Raw genomic sequence first — 26128 nt, 5'->3', positions numbered from 1 at the left:
ATCTTAGCACGAGATTAATTGTAAGTATTTTGACTTAATCAGTAGTGGAAGAGAATTAAACTGGTGATACAGTTGTGAAGGTTGACAGGAATTTCAAAATGTTTGATGGTTTAAAGACGAGAGCTTGGAAATGCATTATACCCATTTCTGGTGTGCTAAACAATGCTATGTTTGGCACCAATAATAAATTGGGATCCTGTGGAAAACAGGGAAAGGTTGAACAAGTTAGGTCTTTATTCTTTGGTACATAGAAGGTTGAGGGGAGACTTGATAGAGGTATTTAAAATTATGAGGGGGATAGATAGAGTTGACGTGGATAGGCTTTTTCCATTGAGAATAGGGGAGATTCAAACAAGAGGACATGACTTGAGAGCTGGGTGCAAAAGTTTAAGGATAACACGAGGGGGAATTTCTTTACTCAGAGAGTGGTAGCTGTGTGGAATGAGCTTCCAGTAGAAGTGGTAGAAGCAGGTTCGGTATTGTTATTTAAAGTAAAATTGGATAGGTATGTGCACAGGAAAGGATGGAGGGTTATGGGCTGAGTGCGGGCCAGTGGGACTAGGTGAGAGTAAGCGCTCGGCACAGACTAGAAGGGCTGAAATGGCCTGTACCCGTGCTGTAATTGTTATATGGTTATAATTATGAAGTTTGTCAGGAACATTCAAAAAGGACATAGCTCAATTCAGCAGAACTACCAACATCTTAGTGTGTAGCAATCATACAAAATTGTTAATCATTAAAGGTACATTGCCTGTGGCAACATGCACTATGGCTACCAAAGACGACATAGAAAGCCTAGATATACTCAAACAGACATTGGAGTCCTAAAATATGAAATGGAGTTGGCCTGGAGACCCAGCAGTACTACCATTAAAACTGCCCAATAGAAGTCAGGATTCCGATGGAACAATACTGGAAGAAATTTCATGACCTCACATGGTTTGCTAAGATAGAGCACGAAAAATAATGTTCTCTTCTACAAACACATATATCGAGAAACAAAACTACAAAGTGCTAATCACACTATTATTCTACCAACACCCTCCAGACATCTTAGCCTCTCCTACACTACACCTCATCTTCATCCTACTGATGCTATCATACACAAGGGTTAAGCCTCCTAGGATAATGACGTCATTGCTCAGTGTCTTTGATGCCCTCCATTTAAGCTAAGCCAGCTGGAAACTGGAGGAAGGTCACCCTAAAGTTCTAAGTTCAAATTAAAATTTATCATTAGAGTACATATATGTCACCATATACAACCCTGAGATTCTTTGGGCATACTTTGCAAACCTATAGAATAGTAACTGTAAATTGTAAACATTAGGAAATGTTAACACTGAAACTGTGCAAAAGTAGATATGACTAATAACAACCAGAAAATAACAATATAACAGAGTTCTTCAGTGAGTGTAGTTATCCTCTTTTGTCCAAGAGCCTGATAGTTAAGGGATAGTAAATGTTGTTGAACCTTGAAGAGGCCGAATTTGGAGTATTGTGTGCAGTTTTGGTCACCTAATTACAGGAAGGATATTAATAAGGTTGAAAAAGGGTGCAGAGAAGGTTTACAAGGATGTTGCTGGGACTTGAGAAACTGAGTTACAGAGAAAGGTTGAATAGGTTAGGACTTTATTCCCTGGAGCGTAGAAGAATGAGGGGAGATTTGATAGAGGTTTATAAAATTATGATGGGTATAGATAGAGTGAATGCAAGCAGGCTTTTTCCACTGAGGCTAAGGGAGAAAAAAAAAACCAGAGGACATGGGTTAAGGGTGAAAAGGGAAAAAATTAAAGGGAACATTAGGGGGAGCTTCTTCACACAGAGAGTAATGGGAGTGTGGAATAAGCTGCCAGTTGAAGTGGTGAATGCAGGCTCACTTTTAACATTTAAGAAAAACTTGGACAGTTACATGGATGAGAGGGGTAGGGAGGGATATGGTCTAGGTGCAAGTCAGTGGGACTAGGCAGAAAAATGGTTTGGCGCAGCCAAGAAGGGCCAAAAGGCCTGTTTTTGTGCTGTAATATTCTATGGTTCTATTGTTTCTTTCCTGGTGGTGCAATTCCTGAGGCACCTGTACCTTCTATCTGATGGTAGCAGCGAGAAAAGAACCTGGCCTGGGTGATGAGGATCTTTAATTATGGATGCTGCTTTTCTACATCAAAGTTTTATGTAGATGTGCTCAATGGTTGAGAGGGTGTTACCTGTGATGAACTGAGCTAAATCTACTACCTTTTGTAGGATTTTCTGCTCAAAGTTATTGGTGTTCCTATACCAGGCTGTAATGCAGCCAGTCAATACACTTTCCGCCACACACCTATAGAAGTTTACCAAGTTTTTCGAAGACATGCCAAACTTCAGCAGAACCCTGAAAAGTACAGGCATCTCTCCATACTGTTGGAAATGGGTGGGTGGATCACAGAATCCTGAGGCAACTCATTTATTAAAATTATGCAATATCTGTGCAATATCTAAAAAAAAATTGAACTAAGTTTGTTGAAATATTAACTGGTATAATATCTCACAATCCAGAAAATTTGGGAGCCCAGCATCATCAATAGCAGCTTATCTTCTATGCTGTCTTTAACAGGTTATCAGAGGAGTCGCTTGTTTCCCCTCTCCACATCATGAAGAAACACCACGCTAGAGAAGTAGAAGGGAAATAGGACATCATTGTATAATATCTGTTTACAAGGGATGAGCAGAATAGATGAAAATGATACATAGTGAGACACACAAGGCACTTGCAGGTTGGAGTCTGGCACTAGGCATAAAGAATCTTGTGAGCGGACTTGCTTGAGGGAAGTTCAGCAAATCGACATTGCCTCAAGGATTCATATGAAGACCACAGTTTAGACGCTTAAAAGTCACGGCCGATGTACATATATAATATAATCAGTAGTATGTTGTCAAGCTGAACGCAGGATAAGAGGAGCCTAAAGCAGTCTTTCTCTTTTGCAGGAGGTTGTTTGGAGCTGGGAGGCCAGCTGCTTAGATTGGGCAGCATGCAGCTCATCACAGATGTTGCAGGCCTATACTCTAGTGTGTTACTGGACTAACCAGATAGGAGAATATCATTTTTCAAGACCAAATCACAAGATAACTGTTGTTCAAAAATGGCAGCATGTGGGTCATGTACTGGAACATAAAACCACAGGGAGAAATCCAAGCCAAAATCGAAAGTACTTGAAGCATTCTGTAGTTAGGTAGCATCAATGGAGAGAGAAACAGAAATGATGCTTTGGCCAAAAAATGGAAAAGTGGGAAAACAAGCATATTTTAAGAGATAAGGGTGATTTTTTTTGACTCCAGGAGCGTGACGGTGGTTGAAAGTAGTGGTAATTATTCAATAAGAACATGTGCAGTGGTCATTCTTCTAATCTATTCCCAAAGCCAAGAATGCTACACCTAAAAGCACATATTGGGTACATAAGAACCTGCATAAGCAGCTTTTCCTCTTTGTCTCATGCCATCATAATTTGGAAATGCACCTCTTCACTGTTTAAATCTGGACTACAAGGACCAAAGTCTTTCAAAACAAAAGGTTTACATAAAATGAGAATTACAGCAATATCCTGCTGTAGATATTTAATAGAAAAGCAAATTTACAACCTGTTTATTACAAATTGCATGAAGACAGACAGATTTTTGTAAATTGCATATAATTTTTAAAAAATATATAATTTAGTAGGCGAAGCAGCTGCAAGGTCGTGGACCCTATACAGTTTATGGAGGAGGAAGTCTTTGCTGTCATGAGGCAAATTAGGGTGAATAAATCCCCAGGGCCTGACAAGGTGTTCCCTTGACCCTGTGGGAGGTTACTGCAGAAACTGCAGAGGCCCTAGCAGAGATATTTAAGACATGCTTAGCCACGGGTGAGGTGCCAGAGGATTAAAGGATAGCTAATGTTGTTCTGCTGTTTAGGAAAGGCTCTAAGAACAAACCAGAAATGATAGGCTAGTGAGCCTGATATCGTTCGTAGGGGAAATTAATGGAAAATAATCTAAGGGATTGCATATGTAAGTATTTATAGATAGGAACTGATTAGGGATAGTCAACATGGCATTGTGTGTGCTGTGTCTAACCAATCTTATAGTTTTTTTGAGGAAGTTACGAGGAAAATTGATGAAGGCAAGGCAGTGGATGTTGTCAATATGGACGTTGGCAAGCTTTCACAAGCTTCCGCAGGGTCTCACAAACGACTGAACCTTCTTGACCAAGAGGTTTGTCAAAAAGGTTCAGTTGCTTGGCATTCAAGATGAGCAAATAAATTAAATTAAACATTCAGGAGAAGCCAGTAAATGGTAGTAGATGGTTGCCTCTCTGACTGGTGGCCTGTTATTAATTGTGTGCTGCAAGAATTGGAGCTGGGTCCATGACCTAGATGATAATGTGGTAACTTGATCAGAAAATTTGCGGAGGCCACCAAGACTAAGGATGCAGCGGACAGCAAGGAAGACTATCAAAGCTTGCAGTGGGGTCTGGTCCAGCTGGAAAAATGGGCTGAAAAGTGGCAGAAGGAATTTAATGCAGACAAGTATAAGGTGTTGCACTTGGGAAAGACCAACATGGTGAGCACGACATGGGTACTGATGAGTGCGGTAGAACAGAGGGATCTGGGAATATAGATCCATAATTCCTTGAAAGTGGTGTCATGGGTAGATAAAAGTCATAAAGAAAGTTTTTGGCACATTGACCTTCATAAATTAATGTAGTAAGTACAGAAATTGGGATGTTATATTGAAATTGTATAAAACATTGGAGAGGTGTAATTTGGATATTGTGTGTAGCCTTGGTCACCTACTTACAGGAAAGATGCAAATAAGATTGAAAAACTGCAGAGAAAATTTACAGGGATGTTGCTGGGACATGAGGACCTGAGTTATTGGGAAAGATTGAATACGTTACGACTTTATTCGCTGAACTCAGAGGGAAGATATAATAGAGACATACAGAATTATGAAGGGTATAGAAAGGGTGAATGCAAGCAGGTTTTTTCCCCCACAGAGGTTGGGTGAGACTACAATTAGAGGTCATGGTCTGTTGTCAAGAAGAAAAGAAGAGTTTACAAAAGGTTCAAAAAGCTAGGTAATGATAGAGATCTAGATTATAAAGCTAGCAGGAAGGAGCTTAAAAATGAAAGAAATTAGGAGAGCCAGAAGGGGCCATGAGAAGGGCGTGGCGGACAGGATTAAGGAAAGCCCCAAGGCATTCTACAAGTATGTGAAGAGCAAGCGGACAAGACATGAGTGAATCAAGTGTGACAGTGGAAAAGTGTGTATGGTATCAGAGGAGATAGCAGAGATACTTAATGAGTACTTTGCTTCAGAATTAACTATGGAAAAGGATCTTGGTGATTATAGGGATGACTTACAGTGGACCAAAAAGCTTAAGCATGCAGATATTAAGAAAGAGGATGTGCAGGAGCTTTTGGAAAGCATCAAGTTAGATAAGTCACCAGGACTGGATGAGATGTACACCAGGCTACTGTGGAAGGCGAGGGAGGAGATCGCTGAGCCTCTAGCGATGATCTTTGCATCATCAGTGGGGACGGGAAAGGTTCTGGAGGATTGGAGGGTTGCAAATGTTGTTCCATTATTCAAGAAAGGGAGTAGAGATAGCACAGGAAATTATAGACCAGTGAGTCTTACTTCAGTGATTGGTAAATTCATGGAAAAGATTCTGAGAGGCAGGATTTATGAACATTTGGAGAGGCATAATATGATTAGGAGTAGTCAGCATGGCTTTGTCAAAGGCAGGTCATGCCTTACGAGCCTGATTGAATTTTTTGAGGATGTGATTAAACACATTGATGAAGGTAGAGCAGTAGATGTACTGTATATGGATTTCAGCAAGGCATTTGACAAGGTAGCACATGCAAGGCTTATTGAGAAAGAAAGGAGGCATGGGATCCAAGGGGACATTGCTTTGTGGATCAGAACTGGCTTTCCCACAAATGGCAAAGAGTGATTGTAGACCAGTCATATTCTGCATGGAGGTCAGTCACCAGTGGTGTGCCTCAGGGATCTGTTCTGGGACCCCTATACTTCGTGATTTTTATCAATGACCTGGATGAACAAGTGGAGAGAAGGGTTAGTAAATTTGTTGATGACAAAAGTGGAGCTGTTGTGGATAGTGTAGAGGGTTGTCACAGTGGGACATTGACAGGATGCAAGATTGGGCTGTGAAGTGGCAGATGGAGTGCAACCCAGATAAGTGTAAGGTGGTTCATTTTGGTAGGTTAAATATGATGACAGAATATAGTATTAATGGTAAGACTCTTGGCAGTGTGGAGGATCAGAGGGATTTTGGGTTCTGAGTCCATAGGACACTCAAAGCTGCTGCACAGGTTGATTCTGTGGTTAAGAAAGCATATGGTACATTGGGCTTCATCAATTGTGGGATTGAGTTTCGGAGCCAGGAGGTAATGTTACAGCTATATAGGCACTGTCTACGCCACCCTGAGCTACCTGCCAGCCTAATCATCACATGGGAGCCCAAGCATGGGAGGATAAACCCTGGGCGCCCTCCCAAGACTATGGTCAACACGCTCCTAGGAGATAGTGGCATGGCTAATGTAGATGAACTGAACACATTGATGACGGAGAGGAGGAGTGGAGAGTCCGTCATCACGCCCGACGCTGGCTCCTTGGGCCTGAGTCGACGTAGTAGTAGTATATAGGACCCTGGTCAGACCCCACTTAGAGTACTGTGCTCAGTTCTGGTCACCTCACTACAGGAAGGATGAGGAAACCATAGAAAGGGTACAAGGATGTTGCCTGGATTGGTGAGCATGCCTTAGGAGAATAGGTTGAGTGACTCTGCCTTTTTTCCTTCGAGTGACAGAGGATGAGAGGTGACCTGATAGAGGTGTATAATATAATGAGAGGCACTGATTGTGTGGATAGTCAGAGGCTTTTCCCCAGGGCTGAAATGGCTAGCACGAGATAACGCAGTTTTAAGGTGCTTGGAAGTAGGTACACAGGAGATGTCAGGGGTAAGTTTTTTTAATGTAGAGAGTGGTGAGTGTGTGGAATGGGCTGCCAGCGACGGTGGTGGAGGTGGATACAATAGGGTCTTTTAAGAGACTCCTGGACAGGTATATGGAGCTCAGAAAAATAGAGGGCTATTGGTAACCCTAGGTAATTTCTCAGGTAAGGACATGTTTGGCACAGCTTTGTGGGCTGATGGGCCTGTATTGTGCTGTAGGTTTTCAATGTTTCTATGTTAATGGTGAAAAGTGAAATGTTTAAGGAGAATATGATGAGGAAGAACTTCTTCACTCAGACGATGGTGAGAATGTGGAGCAACCTGCCAGCTCAGGTGGTGGATGTGGGTTCAATTTCAGCATTTAAGAGAAATTTGAATAGGTACATGTATGGGAGTGGTAAGGAGGGCTATGGTCTGCATGCAGGTCAACTGGACTAGGCAGATTGATAGTTCGGCACAGACAAGATGGGCTGAATGGTCTGTTTCTATGCTGTAGCGTTCTCTGACTTTATAATTTAATATTACTGCCAGAAAGCCATAGCATCACAAACATTTTCATGAAATCTTTTGACATTTTAATTAAATCACCAAATACACTTTCTTTGAAATATAAAATTTACTGCAAGTATTCTAATTCGTCATCAAGATTTTTTTTCTGGGACTAGTGTAACTGGGTTTAAAGTTGGCAATCAACCAAGCTGCAATAATATTTTTGAAGTGAGATTCCTAGTGCATCAAGGTGTCCTGTGCTGCACTGTCTGTAATGACATTGTAATGACAATGCAATGTAATCTTTATTTCATCAAGGTCAGTTACTGCTTTAGCAAGTAGTTTTTACAGTCTAGCAGGCAAACAGTTTTTAGCAAAGCCAATAACATCACAAGAGAGTTACAGAGCAATGAACATTGGATATGAGCTCTTTTAACTGGCAGTTGAATTCCCATTATTAAAATACAGTCAGTTTGTCTAACCATCGAACAACACAGAAATGTTGATCAGCAAGACTACAGCCTAACCTGTTGGTGATGACCACTGACTTAAGCAGGGACTGTGGTAATTCTGGCCTCCTTCAACTATCCCCCATCTCATTGCTACTTAATGAATTTTGCTGGAAATTTACAAATGGACTTCACATGAGAAAATGACCTTTGTCTTGCAATGAACTGGAAATATCTTTGCTAAATTATTACAATCAAGCTTATTAAAAAGTTACATCAAAAACATTCTGAATAGTTAGAAAATCAGTATTCATTTTGCTGCATTAAGAATTCATTCCTTTCCCCAATCTTCTGTCCTGAATATGCAGATCCACGTTTAAATCACTTCCAAAAGTAGCAGTATTTCCTCTTTTTGTAAGAATGTTTACACTGGCTAGTGGCATATCATTTACTTGGATGGGAATGGTTATTTTTGGAGGTTGAGATCACTGCTAAACTACACTTATTGTCACAGATGATGATTGGAGAGCTATAAGATAAAGGCAGCTCAACTTATTGATCTTTTTATCTCAAGAAAACACACTTAAATGATGGACTGAATAAAAGCCATCAACTCTGCAATGAGAAATTATCAAGCCTGAAATATTGAAGGACTGCATAAGAGAATACCAAACTACTCAGTGCATTTACATTCAGAAAGATCACTTCTATGAGTGCGTACTAAATCCAAAAGTGAAATATTACTGAATTCAAAATGAAACATGAATTTCCTTCTCTTATAGTAAAATAATAATGTTAGAGGAAAAATCCATCCAGTTAAGGGACTCAACCCATTGTAGAAAAGTCTACATCTAAACCTGGGTCTGTTAGTTGTGGGGAGACAGTAAGGGATCAGAAATTTAGGGCTGCTGGTCAGGGCTGATCAGAGGGTAAAGATGGCCATGAGCATAAAAAAGTGTTGGGTTACGTGATTCTCAAAAAGATTAAAGCAGGGATCAGCTGTTGGATAGTGGTCGAGGGTGAGGTATAAAATCAGTATCTGGGTGAACAGGTATTTGGATAATTGGGAAGGGAGGTGGGTAAAGTTCACTGATCCATTGTGTATTTGAGCTGACTGGTTTAATCAATATATTGTTTACCAATTTTGGACAATATAACAATAGGAAAAAAAGCGATTTTACTTTACTAATCCAAAGAATACAATCTATCCTTCAATACATTGCTGCTTAATTCACATTTTGTTATAATTCTATTTTACTGGTACTGTGCCCACTTTAATATTTTACTTGTATTGGTAATTCTGATTAATATTTCACCATTCTTAAAGAGTAAGAGTAGATATTATTTAATCTCCTTTGGAATTTTCTTCCTCTTCAAACTGTTTATTCAGTACTATTCATGCACTCAATACAAATTTATGAAACACGAATTCTTTAGAAGGCTAGAAAAAATGTTAACACTTCAAATAATACATGGTAAATATTTTATAAAGCAGGATTAAAAGAAAAATTACAAGACTGAGAAATACTGTACTGTTCACTCAATTAACACTCAGTTACACAACTAAAAAGCTAAATACATAATAAAGATAAATCTACCTAATTATGTCAAGTGAAAACATGCACATAACATTTGTCTGAATTTCCCAAAAGTAGGATGACTTTTTCAAAGGACTATGATTAAATTGATCGGAGCAGAGACCAGTTATGTTTGCAAGTTCCATTGATACAGAAGTGAAAGCAAGGCCCTGTGTACTTCTGCATTGCTAAGGACCAGAAGTTAAGTTATATCATCCGATTCCACACAACCCTCATAACCACATAAAAACCAAACTTCTTTTTATTCATCTGTACACAGAATTACAATAGATTTGTGAATTCCTACTTCAGCCTACTAAATGATTGAAACCTCTTGTTCTGCCAGCTGTACCATGCTAGGCTAAAAGTTTGTGATGTACTGATACATTTGATTTTGGCTGAATGATACAAATTGCAAATTCTACTAGTGCAGCTTTAATATATTTTTCTGGAATCTATTTAACATGAAAGGACTACATACAGCTACTCATAAACAAGGAACACATTAACTAACAAAATGTTGGTTCCTTGCAATTTGGCTTATTCATTGACTTAAGGGTTAAGCAAGTTAAGACAGAGTAGCATACAGAAAACGGAAGTGTGTGCTCAGTGGTATGATGCATAGCATTCTAAATAGTGGTTGTAAGTTTAGCAGCTATTATTATTTTGATATTTGTAATATATACCATCAAGCTCATAAATATAGCAAATTTAGTTTTATTCTTCAAGGGGTTTCTTCTTGACTATTCAAAAACAATTTTTCTTCATTTTGTCATTTCATTAATAGTACAACGCGCCGTAAATTCTGTTACAGTGCAAATGTTATATCCGAAGTACCTGAAATATACAAACTAGGTTTTGCAAATGAGAAAAACATATTGATTATCCCTATCCACAAGTACTTCTGCAGACTTCCAGTTTGTTAACCTTTTGCTAAGAAAAACTATTATGGATATTTACTTCCTTGGCTCATTGGTTGTTTGCAAATTGCGCTTTCTTAACACAGCAGCTGCATTTGTATAATGAAACACTTGTAAGTAAACTTCCAACTAACAGTTTGCTTAGTTTCTGGTCATAAATGGGAATCAGTCTTTACTTCTCAAAATGTAAATATCAAACAGTAATCAGTTTGAAGTTAAACCAAAGTATTGTTTATAGAGCTGCTTTGAAGACTCTTTGCAGTAACTTCACCTGGCTTATTACTGCTGAATAATGTTTGATTTAGCTTTTCAAAACAGACAATGCTGACGAAGTTGCTTAGTTCAAGGAACCTTGCAGACCAGATGGAAACAAACATTTACCACATCAATAACTAATCTATTAATGTTGGGAATTTTGTGAACTCAAGGAAGGTAGCTTTATAGCACTAACGCTAACCATAATGCAGATTAAAAATGCTTTTAGATCTTTTGTGTTAAAAGAACATCTAAGGAAATAACATATATGTGTGAAGTCACCCAAGTGTTAGAAAAAGGGTATAAATGTAGAGAACAGTTCAGGCTTATCTGAAAATGGGATAAGAAATATCAAGAAATAAGAAAGAAACACTGGGGTGAACTAGAGACCGTTCCTCTGTCTTTGATTTCTAAGACAGATAATTCTTACATCTGCAACTCACGGATACGTCTTTTTAGATTATACATAGGAATTGAACCTGTGTTTTGAAATCCTTTGTCCACTGTGCTTTGTATTTTGGAAATGGTTTGTGTTTAAGATAGAAATCCTCTGTGAGTTTTAAATGTGGTTTAAAAGTGTTGTTGGATTTAACTGTCATTGAAAATAAACGAACTGTGTTTTAAACTATTAACTGGAAGTATCTTCTCCTTGGTAGGGAGAGGGGACCCACCAGTTGAATAGTGGGTATAGGCAACTAAATTTGCCATGGAGAATAAACAGAGAAGTAAATTAGTCTTTAAAGATTAGACAGTTACAGATTGGATAGTTACAGTATAATCTCCCTTTAGTGAGAGAACTCACTTAAATCTGGTAAGATATCAATGGTTATTTATATCTGGTAGGTCTTTGTTTGCATTCAGAACTTTGCGGTCAACAAACACAAAACCATCACAATACTAGGATTTCAGAAACCAGAAGCTTGGAATGAAGGAGCAAAATCCAAGAAGGCCTACTGCTTCCTTGTGCTTGGGTCAAGGATGACTCTGTGTGCCTTCTGGACATTCTGAAGGAGGAGGGTGAAGAGTCAGTGGTTGTGATGTATGTTGGTACCTAAGTCAAGGTGGGGGGGAGGTTCAGGAGGATGAGGTCTTGCACAGGAATTTAGGGAGCTAACGAACCATTTAAAGAGCAAGACCTCAAAAGCTGTAATTTCTGGACTGCTTTCAGTGCCATGGGCTAGTGAATGTACAAATAGAATGATAAGAAGGATAAATGTAATAGGCAAAGTAGGCAGGTGAATACACATCAGCAAAAATCAAAGCTATATTACATCTATTTTAAAATAAGGAATCTAACAAATAAAGTGGATAAACTCCAAACCTTAATTAACACATAGGACTACAATATTGTTGCCTTTACTGAGACAAGGCAATGCAGTAAAGCAGGGTACAGAGTTTTCATGCAAGGCAGAGGTGTTGCAAAAGAAGAGATGGTGTTGTACTGTTAGTCAAGGAATGCAGTATTGAGGGAAGATATCCTTGAAGGTTCCTCAACTGGGGTCATGTGATTGGAGATTAAGAACAAAAATGATATTATCACTTTGCTAAGAGTACATCACAGACCTCCTAACAGTCACTTGGAGAAACAGATACATAGCTGATTCAGAGGGATGTAATAGATATTGGATTTTGTACCACAGGATTTCAATTCCCCAAATATTCCACGAGGATTTCCTTAGTGTAAAGTGGCTCAGAGGGAGCAAAAATTTGGGGATTTTTGATGTGGTAAGCAAATAGACTGAACAGAAGAAACATTCAACACTCACAAAATGCTGGTTGGGGAATGTATTGGGTCAAATGGAGAGCAGGTCAGTGGCACAGCATTTTGAAGACAGCAACTACAACTTGACATACAGCATTTCAAAGTGAATACAGAAAAAGTTAGGAATAAAAAGACAGGAATATAGGTCATAAATTGGGGGCAAATTCCTTTAAAATTGATAAATTGGTTTATTATTGTGACCTGTACCAAGGTAGATTGAAAAGCTTTGTTTTGCATGCCATCCATATTGATCATTTCAATGCAAAAGTACATTGAAGAGAGAATAACAGAATGCTGAATAAAATGTTATAGGGAAAGTGTTGTGCAGCAAAGAATAAGGTGCAAAGCCATATTGAGGTGGTTTGTAAGGATAAGAATCCACTTTATCATATCAGGGGACTGTTCCCTCCTTGAGCGAGGTGGTATGTGCTTTTAGACAGAACCCGGTAAAGTCAGACAGAGAGCATTGACTTAAGAGTTCAGTCTACATCTGCAAAGAGGTAAGCATTCAAAGGAGAAACAGGGTGAGCTTACATATCCCCTATAAGAGTGAAAGCCAAGGGTAAAAAAATACAAGGCTGTTGGGGGGTACTGAAGACTGGATAAGGGGAAAATAGGAACAATATGGCAAGTGTAGAGGATTAATGAGGGGCCAATTATCAAAAATATAAAAAGAAAAGAGGTGCTTAAAAAGAAAACTAGGAAGGTAAAGAGGAGTTATGAAATATCACTACAGAACAAGATTGAGGCAAATCCAGAGATATTTTATAAGTATCTTAACATAAAAAGAATAACTATGGAATGAGTAGGGTCCAGTATGGCCAATTTGTGCATGATGCTGGAAGGTAGAGCAGGATGCTAAATTAATCATTTTAATCAGTGTTCACAAAAGAAATGTAGGTGGAAGATTCAGTGAAGAAGGAATGGATATACTAGTGCAAATAAAGAGGAAAATCATATGTCAGTGAGCTTAAAGGTGGATAAATCATCAGGATTGGTTGGCCTTCATCCCTGGCTGTTAAGGGAGACAAGAGAACAGTTTGCTGGGCTATGACTGAGGTTTTAAAAACTTTTTAGCTACTAGTTAGATAACAGATTACTGCAGGACAAATATGGTCACCCTTTCAAGAAAGCCATCAGGGAGAGCCTGATAATTACATACCTGAAACCCTATTATCAGTAGAAGGGAAATTACTGGAAAAAAAGACTGAGGAACAGGATTAGTGGTCACTTGGAAAGGTAGAGAAAAATCAGAGACAACCAGCATGGCTTTGTCAAGGGCATGTATTATTTTACCAATCGGATTGAGCTTTTTAAAGAAGTAACAAAATGTATTGATGAGTACAGTGGTTGACATGGACTTCAGTACGGTCTTTGACAAGTTCCTGCATGGCAAAAGGTTAGAGTTCATAGATTCCAGGGTAAGTTGGTAAATTGAATCTAAAATAAGCTTAGCAATAGGAGATGGGGTGTTACAAGAACATTATTTTTGGGATTAGATGCCTGTGACTAGTAGCATTCCACAGGGAATGGCACTGGGAGTCTAGCTGTTTGTGATATATGTGAATGATTTGGATATGGACACAGGAGGCTTGATCAGTAAGTCAGCAGATGATACAAAGGCATGGAGTGGATAGTATGAAGAATCGTTTTCAGCTACAGGGTGAAATGAGCTCAGAAATGGCAAACACGAGGAAATCTGTAGATGCTGGAAATTAAAGCAAAACACATAAAATGCTGATGGAACGCAGCAGGCCAGGCAGCATCTATAGGAAGAAGTACAGTCAACGTTTCAGACCAAGACCCTTCATCAGGACGAACTGAAAGAGAAATAGTAAGAGATTTGAAAGTGGGAGGGGGAGGGGGAGATCCAAAATGATAGAAGACAGGAGGGGGGCTGGGGTGAAGCTGAGAGCTGGAAAGATGATTGGCAAAAGGGATACACAGCTGGAGAAGAGAAAGGATCACAGGATGGGAGGCCGAGGGAGAAAGAAGGGGAGGGGAGCACCAGAGGGAGATGGAGAGCAGGCAAGGAGTTGATTGTGAAAGGCGCAGAGAGAAAAATAAATAAATAAATAAATAAATAGATAAGGGATGAGATAAGAAGGGGAGAAGGGGCATTAATGGAAATTAGAGAAATCAATGTTCATGCCATCAGGCTGGAGGCTCCCCAGATGGAATATAAGGTGTTGTTTCTCCAACCTGGCTACACTCAGGTTGGAGGAACAAAATCTTATATTCCATCTAGGTAATGCCCCTTCTCCCCTTCTTACCCCATCCTTTATTTATCTATTTATTTATTTATCTATCTATCTATCACCCTCTTTTTTTCCTCTCCCTTTTTTCTCTCTCTGCCCCTCTCACAATCACTCCTTGCCTGCTCTCCATCTCCCTCTGGTGCTCCCCTCCCCACTTCTTTCTCCCTCAGCCTCCTGTCCCATGATCCTTTCCCTTCTCCAGCTGTGTATCCCTTTTGCCAATCAACTTTCCAGCTCTTAGCTTCATCCCTCCCCCTCCTGTCTACTCCTATCATTTCAGATCTCCCCCTCTCCCTCCCACTTTCAAACCTCTTACTATCTCTCCTTTCAGTTAGTCCTGACAAAGGGTCTTGGCCTGGAACGTCGACTGTGCTTCTTCCTATAGATGCTGCCTGGCCTGCTGCGTTCCACCAGCATTTTGTGTGTGTTGCTCAGAATGGTAGATACACTTTAATCCAGATATATTTTGGGAGTATCAATAAGGACAGGCCATATACTGAGAATGTTAGAGCTCTAGGGGGTTTTGAGGAGCAGAGGGACCTTGATATACAAGTCCATAAGTTCTTGAAAGTGGCAGTGCAGGTAGATTACATGGTTAAGGCGGAATATGGAGAGCTGTCCTTCTTTAGTCAGGGCGATGAATACACAAGCTGGTAGGATATGCTCCAACTTTATAAAACATGGGTCAGACCTCAGCTAGATTACTGCATGCAGTTTTGGTCACTATAGGAAAGACATGATAGTGCTGGAGATGCTGCAGATGACGTTCACCACGATGCTGTCTGAGGTGAAGCAGTTCATTTATGAGGAAAGAGTGCAAAAGTTATGTCTGTTTTACCTGGAGTGGATGAGGTTAAGTAGGGACATGACTGGTATATAAAATTATGAATGGTATTAATAGTGCTTACTGTAGGAAACCATTCTCCATATCACATAGCGATAAAACTTGAGGGCACATTTGGGGTAAGTGGTAAGAGATTTAGAGGGCATCTGAGGGGTAGCCTTCCACCCAGAGATAACTGGAAAACACTGCCTGAGAAAGTGGGGGAAGCAGAGTTGCTGGCAGCACTTAAAAACTGTCCAGATATGGATTTGTAAATGCTTGGGTACAGAAAGCAATGGGACAAGTGCTGGAAGATTGGATTAATAATGAGATTGGTCCCCTCGGTCATCATGAATATGGTGGATCAAATGGCCGTTTTCAAGCAGTATGGTTCTTAAGGTATGGGTGTTTGAGTTAGTGAATCAATAAAACAGCATCAATAAAGAAATATCTATGTATCTAACAATCCTTACTAAATTATTGACTGCAAACATGTTCAAAGAAAAGGTCATCTGCAACTAATTTGCAGAAAATGCATCTTGCTGCTTAACCATTGCCATCCTTAAAGATAAAAAGGAACAAACCTGTTATGCACAGTACACATCCTTCCCTTGATATCAGGCACATAACTCTGCCAAAACAAATAGCTTTTGATATTTACCTCTACGTTGTTACAGGAGATCTTCCTTTGATTAAAAAGATGTGTTATCTTCCTTTCACTAACTGCAATACATACTGATCTTATCCCTCCTGAAACTAAAGAGATTTTTTTTTCATTAGGCCTACAAATGTCATTGTTCAAAAAAAACCACAAATTATAATGAAATAACAGGAAATAAAAGTTTCACAACAACTAATCTGTCAAGGCAAGAGGTGCAACACTTCATAAAGTTAATTAATACCAAAGAAGAAATTTAGAGAATATAGTGATTATAAAATTATATATGCTTAGCAATTTCAAGTTAATTTTCTTTTTATTTATTCATTTTCAGGAAGTGAATGTCTATGACAATATACATTCATAACTACCTTTGAAAAGGTTGTTGAACTTCCAGTAAAGGAACTGCTACAATCTGTATTTTAAAATCAGGACGGTGTGTGTCTTGGAGACAAATCTCAAGGTGATAATATTCGCTGTGCCTGTTGCCCTGTCCTTGATGGCAGAAACTGCAAATTTTTAAGGCGTTGTCAGTGTAATCAATGTGAGGCTCTGCATTGCATTTTAAGCACTGGTGTTTCCATATCCGGGCACTCTCCAACTCTGCATCTATAGCGATTCATCAAAATTTCAGGTGACATGCCAAATCTAGACAAACTTCAAAGAAAGTAGAAGTACTGTCATGCTTTTTTTTTGTGATGGCACCTGCACACCATTTCCAGGGCAGAGTCTCTGATATGGTAATGCCAAGGAATTTGAAGTTACAGACCTCCACCTCTGCTCCCCTGATGAGGACTGGCTCATGGACCTTTGGCTTCTTTCTACTGTAATCAATCATCAGCTCTTTGATTTTGCTGACGTTGAGTGAGGAGATATTGTTGTGATAACATTCAACCAGATTCTTATTCTCCCTCCTATATATCGATTCGCCAGCATTTTTGATTTGGCTAACAACAAACTTAAACATAGCACTGGAGCTGTACTTAGCCACACATTCATAGGTATAAAGCGAGTAGAACAGGGTGCTAAGCACACAGCCTAGTGGTGTGCCTGTACTGATGTTGATTGTGGAGGAGATATTGTTGCCAATCCATACTGACTAGAGTCTGCAGTGAGGAAATTGAGGATCCATTTGTACAGGAAGGTATCAAGGTCTAGGACTTGGAGATTAGTAATGAGTTTTGAGGGGATGATAGTATTGAATGCGGAGCTGTAGTCAATGAAGCTCATCCTGATGTAAGCACCTTCATTATCTAGATGTTCCAGAGCTGTTCTAGAGTGGTATCTGCTGTTGACCTGTTGGGATGACAGGCAAATTGAAGAGATTCCAAGTCTCTGCTCAGACAGTAGTTGATATGCTTCATGACCAATCTCTCAAAGGACTTCACTGTGGATGAAATGCTACAGGACAATAGTCATTAAGGCAGGTTACCCCATTGGGTACTGGTAGGATTGAAGCCTGCTTGAAGCAAGTAGATACTTCACACTGCCAAAGCAATCTGCACTTTTTTCATAAGACTAAGCTCCTGAAAGCATTTTTGGGATATTTTAATACATTAAGTGAACTATATAAATTGGTCTGTGTTTAGAATTTCATTTTCACTTGTGAGGCTGAAGGCACACAATTCAGTTTTTAGGAACAGCTTTTTCCCTTACACCATCAGATATCTGAACAATCTATGAGCCCATGAAAGTAGTGAAAGCTATCGCCCTGAAAGTATTTAAAATAATAGATGAATTTTTGAAAGATCAAAGATCCGAGGGCAATGGACATCTGGCCGAAGAGGAGGTGAAGCCTGCAGGGCCGGACTGAGGGGTAGATAGTTTACTCCTACTCTTAGTTTCCTTGTAATCTTGTGCTCTGTCATTATATTTATTTCCAGCATCTTATTATGCAAAGGAATATTGAGTGACATTGGTAAGACTTCACGGTAATGGCAGGGACCACTGTGACCAATGGTAACATCCTTCAGGCAGCTCACAGAATGACTTCTACTTCTTCTTTTAAGTGTGCTTCTTCTGCGATCGATTGCTAACTGTAAGTTCCATTTCGTTATTGTATTTTTGGGTCAACTGAGCAATCTGGCACTTTTGCTGCCTCCCAGAGAATTTAGCAAGGTTGTGAGCGGAGTGTGTGAACATCATTTCTTAATGGCAGAACACGAACCCATTGCTCCTTGCTGAATAAAGCTCTGAGCAAGATTGAAATCGATGAGGACGAGAGTGTAAGATGAGTGGGTGGTGAGTGCAGCCTGCCTGTGTCTGATTGGTCTCTCTCTCTTGCTGCTGCTGGAAGAGGGTGCAGGTTCGATCACCTCGACGGTGTGGCTTGTGGCTTTTTCAGGGGACTTTGCAGTTTGATATTTAATGTCCTCAGTACTGAACGCGTTCCATGGTTGTGCAATCATCTTTGGAGAACTCTGCGATTCATGTTCCATGTCTTTCTGGTTACTTCTTTTTGCCATTTGCATGATTTGATCAAGGCGGTTTCACCCAAAACTGGCTCTGTGGCTGAGGCCTGCAGTCATTGCAAGACAGCGACTATACTTCAATAGGAGTTTGAAGAGATTTGGTATGTCAACAAATACACTCAAAAACTTCCACAGATGTATCGTGCAGAGCATTCTTTCAGGCTGCATCACTGTCTGGTATGGGGGGTAGGGGAAGCTACTGCACAGGACCAAAAGAAGCTGCAGAGGGTTGTAAGTTTAGTCGACTCCATCTTGGGTACTAGCCTACAAAGTACCCAGGACACCTTCAAGGAGCAGTGTCTCAGAAAGACAGCGTCCATTATTAGCGACATCCAGCACACAGGGCATGCCCTTTTCTCACTGTTGCCATCAGGTTGGAGGTACAGAAGCCTGAAGGCACACACTCAGTGATTCAGGAACAGCTGCTTCCCCTCCGCCACCCAATTTCTAAATGGATATTGAACCCTTGAACACTACCTCACTTTTTAAATATATATTATTTCTGGTTTTTACATGATTTTTAATCTATTTAATATATGGATACTGTAATTTATTTATTATTATTTTTCTTCTTCTATATTATGTATTGCATTGAACTGCTGCTGCTAAGTTAACAAATTTCATGACACATGCCGGTAATAATGAAACTGATTCCAATTCATTGACGGCATTAAACTGAACTGCCTTGGTGGCTGGCACTCCTAGACTGTATCAGGGATTCTGCGGTTTTATGTTTAATATTCTGCATGTTACTTGCTTGATTGTGCAGTTTGTGTGATTTGTTCCTTTCCTTGCGTGGTGGGTGTTTAACATCTTCTTCAAATGGATTCCGCAGTGTTTCTTACATGGCTGCCTATGGGAGGACGAATCTCAGGGCTGTATACTGGATACATACTGTGAAAATAAATGTACTTTAAAACTTTGAAACCCTGATACCAGGTCACAAGTTGTTTAACGGTTAGGGAAGGCATGGAAAGCGATAGTGACAGGATGATTGAGTGAAGGGATTAGGAAGGAAAGGGACATAAAAACATAAAAGGATTGAATTAGAAAATACTGTATATTGTGGTGTCAGTGAAATGCTTAATTTAGAACATGTTTTGTTTATCTACAAATGGCTATTAATCATACTAAAGGTATGATTTCTCCACAGTTTTGCCAAGTTGATTACAATTTGTTTGCTGTTGCTTTGAGCTTATCCTTGTGTTATTAAATAGCAAAATAGAAAACAACACAACTTCTAATATCACATAAACAAAGTCACTCCAATATCAATCACTCCTGCAGATAAACAATGGGAGAGGATGAGAGTTTCACAAACAGATATCATCACCCTTTATAAAATGTATATTTTTTTATATACATAGAGGACATATGGACTTTCATTTATAAAGCTAACCAACAAAGAGGAAAATCATGCTGGGTATAGCAAGCACAGCTAAAAATATTTAAGAATTTAATTCAGGAAATGTTTTGCTTTTGTATGTTTATCTGATGAAACTTACAACAAATTGACATAAAATTTGCAACATTATAACATCAGTAAGATACTATTTAAATATAAAAATACTAATCTTATCCTTTAAAAGATACAAAAATAGTTTTTCTAGGGCTGTGACTATCCTGTAAACTGAAATATGAATATACTAAAATTACTGAGTGATGAAACTATCACAAACAGCATTATGCAGTAACAGAAACTGATCAATAACTCTGACACTGAAGCCAAATTTGAGTTTTGCCAGAAGCACACAGCTTAGACGTCAACATATCCTTGAAATAAACAAGGAACCAAAAAGTGAATTTCAGAAGTGAGGCTAGAAAGGCTGCCACTGACATCAAGAATGTATCTGACATCAAGGCATATGGTACAACTGAAGTCACTGGGCATCAAAGAGAAAACAATTCAACGGCTGCAGTCATATGCAGTCACTAATGCACGTGACATTTGATTTACTGTGATTAACTCTCTCCTTCTCCTCTTCTGGATCCATATGAATTCTCAAAAGTGCAAGGCAATGGAATCTGCAACGAGAGAGAATTGAATCACCTACCCTTAAAATTCAATGGCACAATCATTGGCAAATCTCCATCAACATCTAGGAGGGGCACCACAAACCAGAGACCACAGGACCAGTAACATAAATAAGGGCAGGTTGTAGGCTAAATATACTGTGACTCGGCTACTGTTAGCCCATAGGGTTTCTACCATCTACAAGCACAAAACAGGAATTTGTGTTCTAAATTTACTTTGAACTTTGAATGCCATGGAAAGTTCTGCACTTGTCTGGAATAGTACAGCACCAGCAACTCTGTACCAGAACAGAGAGGCCTGCTTGAATGATATCCCATCAACCACTTGAAACACTCATTCTCTCCACTTCCATGGCACACTGGCTGAAGTGAATGCTAATTACAAATTCACTGGAGCTATTCTGCCAGCCTACGGTCTCTGCCAAGAATGACAGGGGCTGTAGATGTGGGAACAGCTTTACCTTCAGATTACCCTCCAAGTATACATCCTCCTGACTTGAAAATTTAATCCTGGAATCTGGATCTAAATCCTGAAATTTCCCACTCATTGGCAATTATTACGGAAAATTAGGAATAGACCATTAATGCTGGCTTTGCAGTTCCCAAAAATAAATATAAAGAAAAACAAACATTTATATCACAAGTTATGTTATTCCAATTACACAATATTAGCACATTACTGACTATCATTAACCTAAACCTCTGAGCAAATAGTTCATGTGCTTTTAATGCAGATTGCAACCAATTAATGTGCAATGCCAGTAAGCCCTTAAACTGAGCCCTTGCCCATAGATTCTTTGCAGTGACTGCACTAAGCTTTAGTGAGTCCTTCTGCACACAGTCCTAGATTTTAGAGTGTGCCAGTCAGAAATTTAATCATGAAAACAAGAAAGTCTGCAGATGCTGGAAATCCAAAGCAAAGCACACAAAATGCTGGAGAAACAAAGCAGATCAGGCAGCATCTATGGAAAGGAATGACCAGTTATGTTTCCGGCTGAGACCCTTCTTCAAGACTGAAGAAGTTAAATCCTGCAGGTCATATTAATATAATTTCTCAGCTCTTATATCTTCCAACACTAAATCCAGTTCCCAGAAGACTTAATTTGGCAGCAAAACCAACGCTGGTCCTCTGCTCATGCCTCAGGTTAACTTTGTAACTGAGTGCTCATATCATCAAGGGAACCTAATTTGCATAGTTAAAGAAAGATACTTCTGGCTTCAGTTGGACGTCTATACCATCACAATTTTAATTGAACTGTTGGAAACTGGTGTGTTTGCCTCTATCAGTTGTGATATTGACAGCTGGAGGTTAAAATGTAGCCCACAAGCTCAGGGGGAAACTGATAAAGGATATAATGACTGGTCCCGGCTCTTTCATTCATATTTAGCATAATATTCCATGTTCTAAAGTACCATTTTACAGTCACAGAAGGGACTGCCAATTTATTTTTGATATAATATTGGGGTTTTTTTTGTTTGCAGTATCTAGATACAATGTAGACTTAGATATGAGAATTAAAATATATTGATGACGCAGAGTAGGAAATCTAAAAAAAATTACGAGAAAAATTACAAACAACTGGAAAGTGCTTCTGTGCAAAGGGATCTGGGGGTCCTGGTGCAGAAAACACAAAAAGTTAGTATGCAAGTGCAGCAGGTTGTCAAGAAGGCCAATGGAATGCTGGCTTTTATTGCTAGGGGGATGGAATATAAGAACAGGGAGGTCTTACTGCAGTTGTACCAGGTATTGGTGAGACCACACCTGGAGTACTGCATGCAGTTCTGGTGTCCATATTTAAGAAAGGACATACTGGCTCTCCAGGCAGTGCAGAGAAGGTTCACTAGGTTAATTCCGGGGATGGGTGGGTTGATGTATGATGAGAGGTTGAGTAGATTGGGACTCTACTCATTGGAGTTCCAAAGAATGAGAGGTGATCTTATTGAAACATATAAGATTGTGAAGGGGCTTGATCGGGTGGATGCGGGGAGAATGTTCCCAATGATGGGTGAAACTAGGACTAGGGGGCATAATCTTAAAATAAAGAGATGCTGTTCCAGGACTGAGATGAGGAGAAATTTCTTCACTCAGAGGGTAGTGGGGCCGTGGAATTTACTGCCCCAGAGAGCTGTGGAAGCTACTACACTCAATAAATTCAAAACGGAGATAGACATTTTCCTGGATAAAAATGGCATTAGGGGATACGGTGAGCGAGCAGGTAAGTGGACATGAGGCTAGGTTTAGATCAGCCATGTGATCTCCTGGACCAGTTTTCGATAGCCTGGATGGGTCAGAGAGGAATTTTCCAGATTTTTTCTCCTTAATTGGCAAATTGGTTTTTTTCCCCCCGGGTGATCACATGGGTTTGGGCGGGATGAATAATAAAATAAAATGGGCGGCATGGTGCTTTGTTGGTTGGCACTGTTGCCTTGTGGGATTCGGTGAAAACTAGAGTTAAGATTGGATCAGCCATAATCTTGTTGAATGGCAGAGCAGGCTTGAGGGGCTGATTGGCCTACTCCCGCTCCTATCTCTTATGTTCTTATTATGTTATGACTCCAGGTTGTCAGTGTATTAATCTTTGCCATGCCATCACTCCGAATTTCCATGGCTGTAGGTCCCTCCAAATTTTCTAACATAAAATTTCAATCATTTCATGGCAAAGTCCCTCCTTATCCTGTAACCTTTTCTAGTCAGCAGCTTGCCAAACATACTGCATCTCTATTGCATCAAGAAATCTCTTTGTCAATGTTAGAATGAATTTCTTTAAGCTAACATTGACATCTCCAACTTCCGTTAACTAAGTTTTCAAGAGTCCCATCTTTTTTCCACCTTTCTCCACCTACTTTGTCAAAGCTATTAGTTACTATTTTTAATATCTTTCAGCTTTGTCCTGGTGCCATCTTTTTATCCAATATATCTTAGTGAAGTGTCATAATTGTTTTCCACATTAAAATTGTTATGGAAATATCAGTGCTATTTTTCAGAAAGACACATTTAGCTAATTGAATGGGATGACAGGCAGGTGCAATTTAATGTGGTTAGCTGTGAGAATATAACTTGGGAGGAACACATAGACATAAATAGGAAGATACTTTAGGATGTAAGTCAGAGATACCTGAGTGACAAATACTTAATTCCCTGGAATATTGATTACAGACTGATAAAACTAACAAAATGGCAAATAAAATTCATAGTTTTATAAATAAAAATAATGTAAATATACAAAAAATTAAGAGTATCCTGAAAAGATGAGAAAAAACACCAGTGTAAGATGTTAAAAATACTGAAAAACTGAAAATACACTAAGATAATATCAGAGATAATAAACTGCAGTTGAAACAGAGATATGAATAGGATTTCCATGTAGATAATAAGTTTACATGAAAGGTTTCAACTGCCAAATTATCAGATGAAACTGTAACGAAGTTATCATTTCAAAAAATACAAAAAGCAATATTGTCATTTTCTTTTGTTTTATGTACATCACAGCCTGAGAAGGAGGTTCCAGTCCACAGGGAAACTGCAGAGGGTTCTAGACTCAGGCAGCTCTATCATGTGCATAACCCTCCTCATCATGGAGGATATCATCAAGAGATGGTGCATCAAGAAGTTGGCATCCATCTTTAATGATCCTCACCATTCAGGCCATGTTTTCTTCTGGTTACTACAATCAGGGAGGAGATACAGGAGCCTGAAGGTCAATGCTTAATGGTTCAGAAACAGACTCTTCCTCTCTGCAAATCATATTTCTCAATAGTCCATGAACATATTTCAATATTCTTTTTTAAGATTTAGATACTTCATAACAATTATAATAATTTAATGTTTCGTGTTTGCTTGCTGCTGCAAAACAAAGCAACATATTTCATGTCACATATGACAGTAATGATAAACCTGATTCTGAGTCAGATTTTATCACCAGGGAGAGGCTAGCAAAGACTGCAATTCATGCGGACAAATCAGAATAAAACATTCAAAGCAATTAGGAGTGTGCGAATCTGTGGGATTGGTTTGGAAAAGTTTTAGCAAAGAGCTAGCGTGAAAAAAACAGACTCTTTATCCACCTTATTTTTTTTCAACATTTCACTTTGTCAGTTGTCTGTTCAGACTCAAGTCAGATGGCTACACAATGTAAACACTTACTGAGCATTTTCTCAGAAGTAAAATTTACTTCTTTTAAAAATAGTTATGCAATTGTTTTTTAATCTATGAGAGCTAATGATTAATAGAAAATTACTTCAGAAACTGAAAGAACAAGGATGACAGGCAGGAACAAAAAGATCAATGAGACACAATAAAACTTCACCCTATCTATTAATAACAGAAAAGAGTTAGATTGACTGGGCCTCACTGTCCTCTGAGTGAAGAAATTTCTTCTCGTTTCAGTCTTAAATACTTAGTTCAGTCTTAAATCATTTGAATAGTTCTTGACTCCTTGGCCACAGGAAACATCCACTCTATATGTACCCTATCAAAATCTCTAAGAATTTCAATGCAATAACTTCTAACTTCTTGAGAATAGAGGCCTCTTCATTGAGAGACCAGCCATCCCATGAACCAATCTCGTGAATCAGCCTATGTCCTTTATATAATAATCATTTACTTTCCCGATTGCCTGCTGCACTTGTATGTCAACATTCAATAACTGCTGCACAAGAGACACAAATGTCTTCTGAACACTAACATTTTCTAAACTTTCCCTTAAGAGAAGACTCATCATTTGTTTTGTACTGAAATCGATCACCTCACACAATGTCTTATTATGCTGATATAAGGTTCGTGGTTTAAATGGGCATTTCCTTTACAAGGTGGATGGACTACATAGTCCCCTAATACGCTGATGCACAGCAACGCTCCCAAATATCGCTCTGGGTTTCATAAAAGTGCATCTTCAACTCTTCCACACACTGGCTCGGCATCATCAGATCCACCGAAAGCCAGGCACCTGTACCTCTAACCCTCTCTCCACAGAAGCTGGCTGACCAGATGCTGCTTTTATATGCTAACCTCTTACGATGAGGCAGACGGTCGCAAGTTTTCGCACCACCACAGCGAGCAGCGTGACAGAGCACTGCTTTCAATGAGATGTAAACATCTCTCGGCTTCCCCGCACAGCTCAGGGTGCACCGGCTGCTCGGGGGACAACCCAAAGTTGCGCCGCTTAAGATTCGGACACTAAAAGTATAAGCGATCACATTTCCTACTTTCGTTGGGGATATCGTCTCTGATGGAGTCGGCGCTCAGCCCCGAGTTGTCGTCTGTCAAGATTAAAGGGACGTCATCATCGACAGGCAGCGCCATCGCTCGCTCGTCGCAGCCTCCTCTCACGCCGCTCAACCCAACTTCACGCTGCAGATGGAGGGTGGGTCCTCTCCTCCCTCCGACTGCCGATTGGTTGAAGCTGTCAGCAGGCTGGGCGAGGCCGCCGCGAAGGAACGTCAATC

At 39.5% G+C, this 26128-nt stretch overlaps 1 protein-coding gene across 4 annotated transcripts in view; it reads right to left on the bottom strand.

Moving 5' to 3' along the window:
- tpcn1 (two pore segment channel 1) overlaps positions 1-26021 on the bottom strand; it is an 82573-nt gene extending 56552 nt beyond the window's left edge. Inside the window, exons 1-2 of one of the 4 annotated variants that reach the window (XM_059988268.1) lie at positions 25889-26017; positions 16182-16276 (exon numbers count right to left, since the gene is read on the bottom strand). Coding sequence is in view for 1 of the 4 variants with exons in the window: in XM_059988267.1 (XP_059844250.1) it covers positions 25889-25985 (97 nt within the window). In the remaining 3 variants the exon portion in view is untranslated. Of the gene's footprint in view, positions 1-16181; positions 16277-16549; positions 17682-25691; positions 25770-25888 lie in introns of those variants that run through there. The other 3 variants (XM_059988269.1, XM_059988267.1, XM_059988270.1) reach the window with 3 other exon arrangements.
- Positions 26022-26128: the final 107 nt, after the last annotated feature.

Source organism: Hypanus sabinus, chromosome 13, assembly GCF_030144855.1.
Source record: "Hypanus sabinus isolate sHypSab1 chromosome 13, sHypSab1.hap1, whole genome shotgun sequence".
Classification (NCBI taxonomy): domain Eukaryota; kingdom Metazoa; phylum Chordata; class Chondrichthyes; order Myliobatiformes; family Dasyatidae; genus Hypanus; species Hypanus sabinus.
Note: the sequence above shows the minus strand (reverse complement) of the source record. Positions and strands in the feature narration are given on the sequence as shown.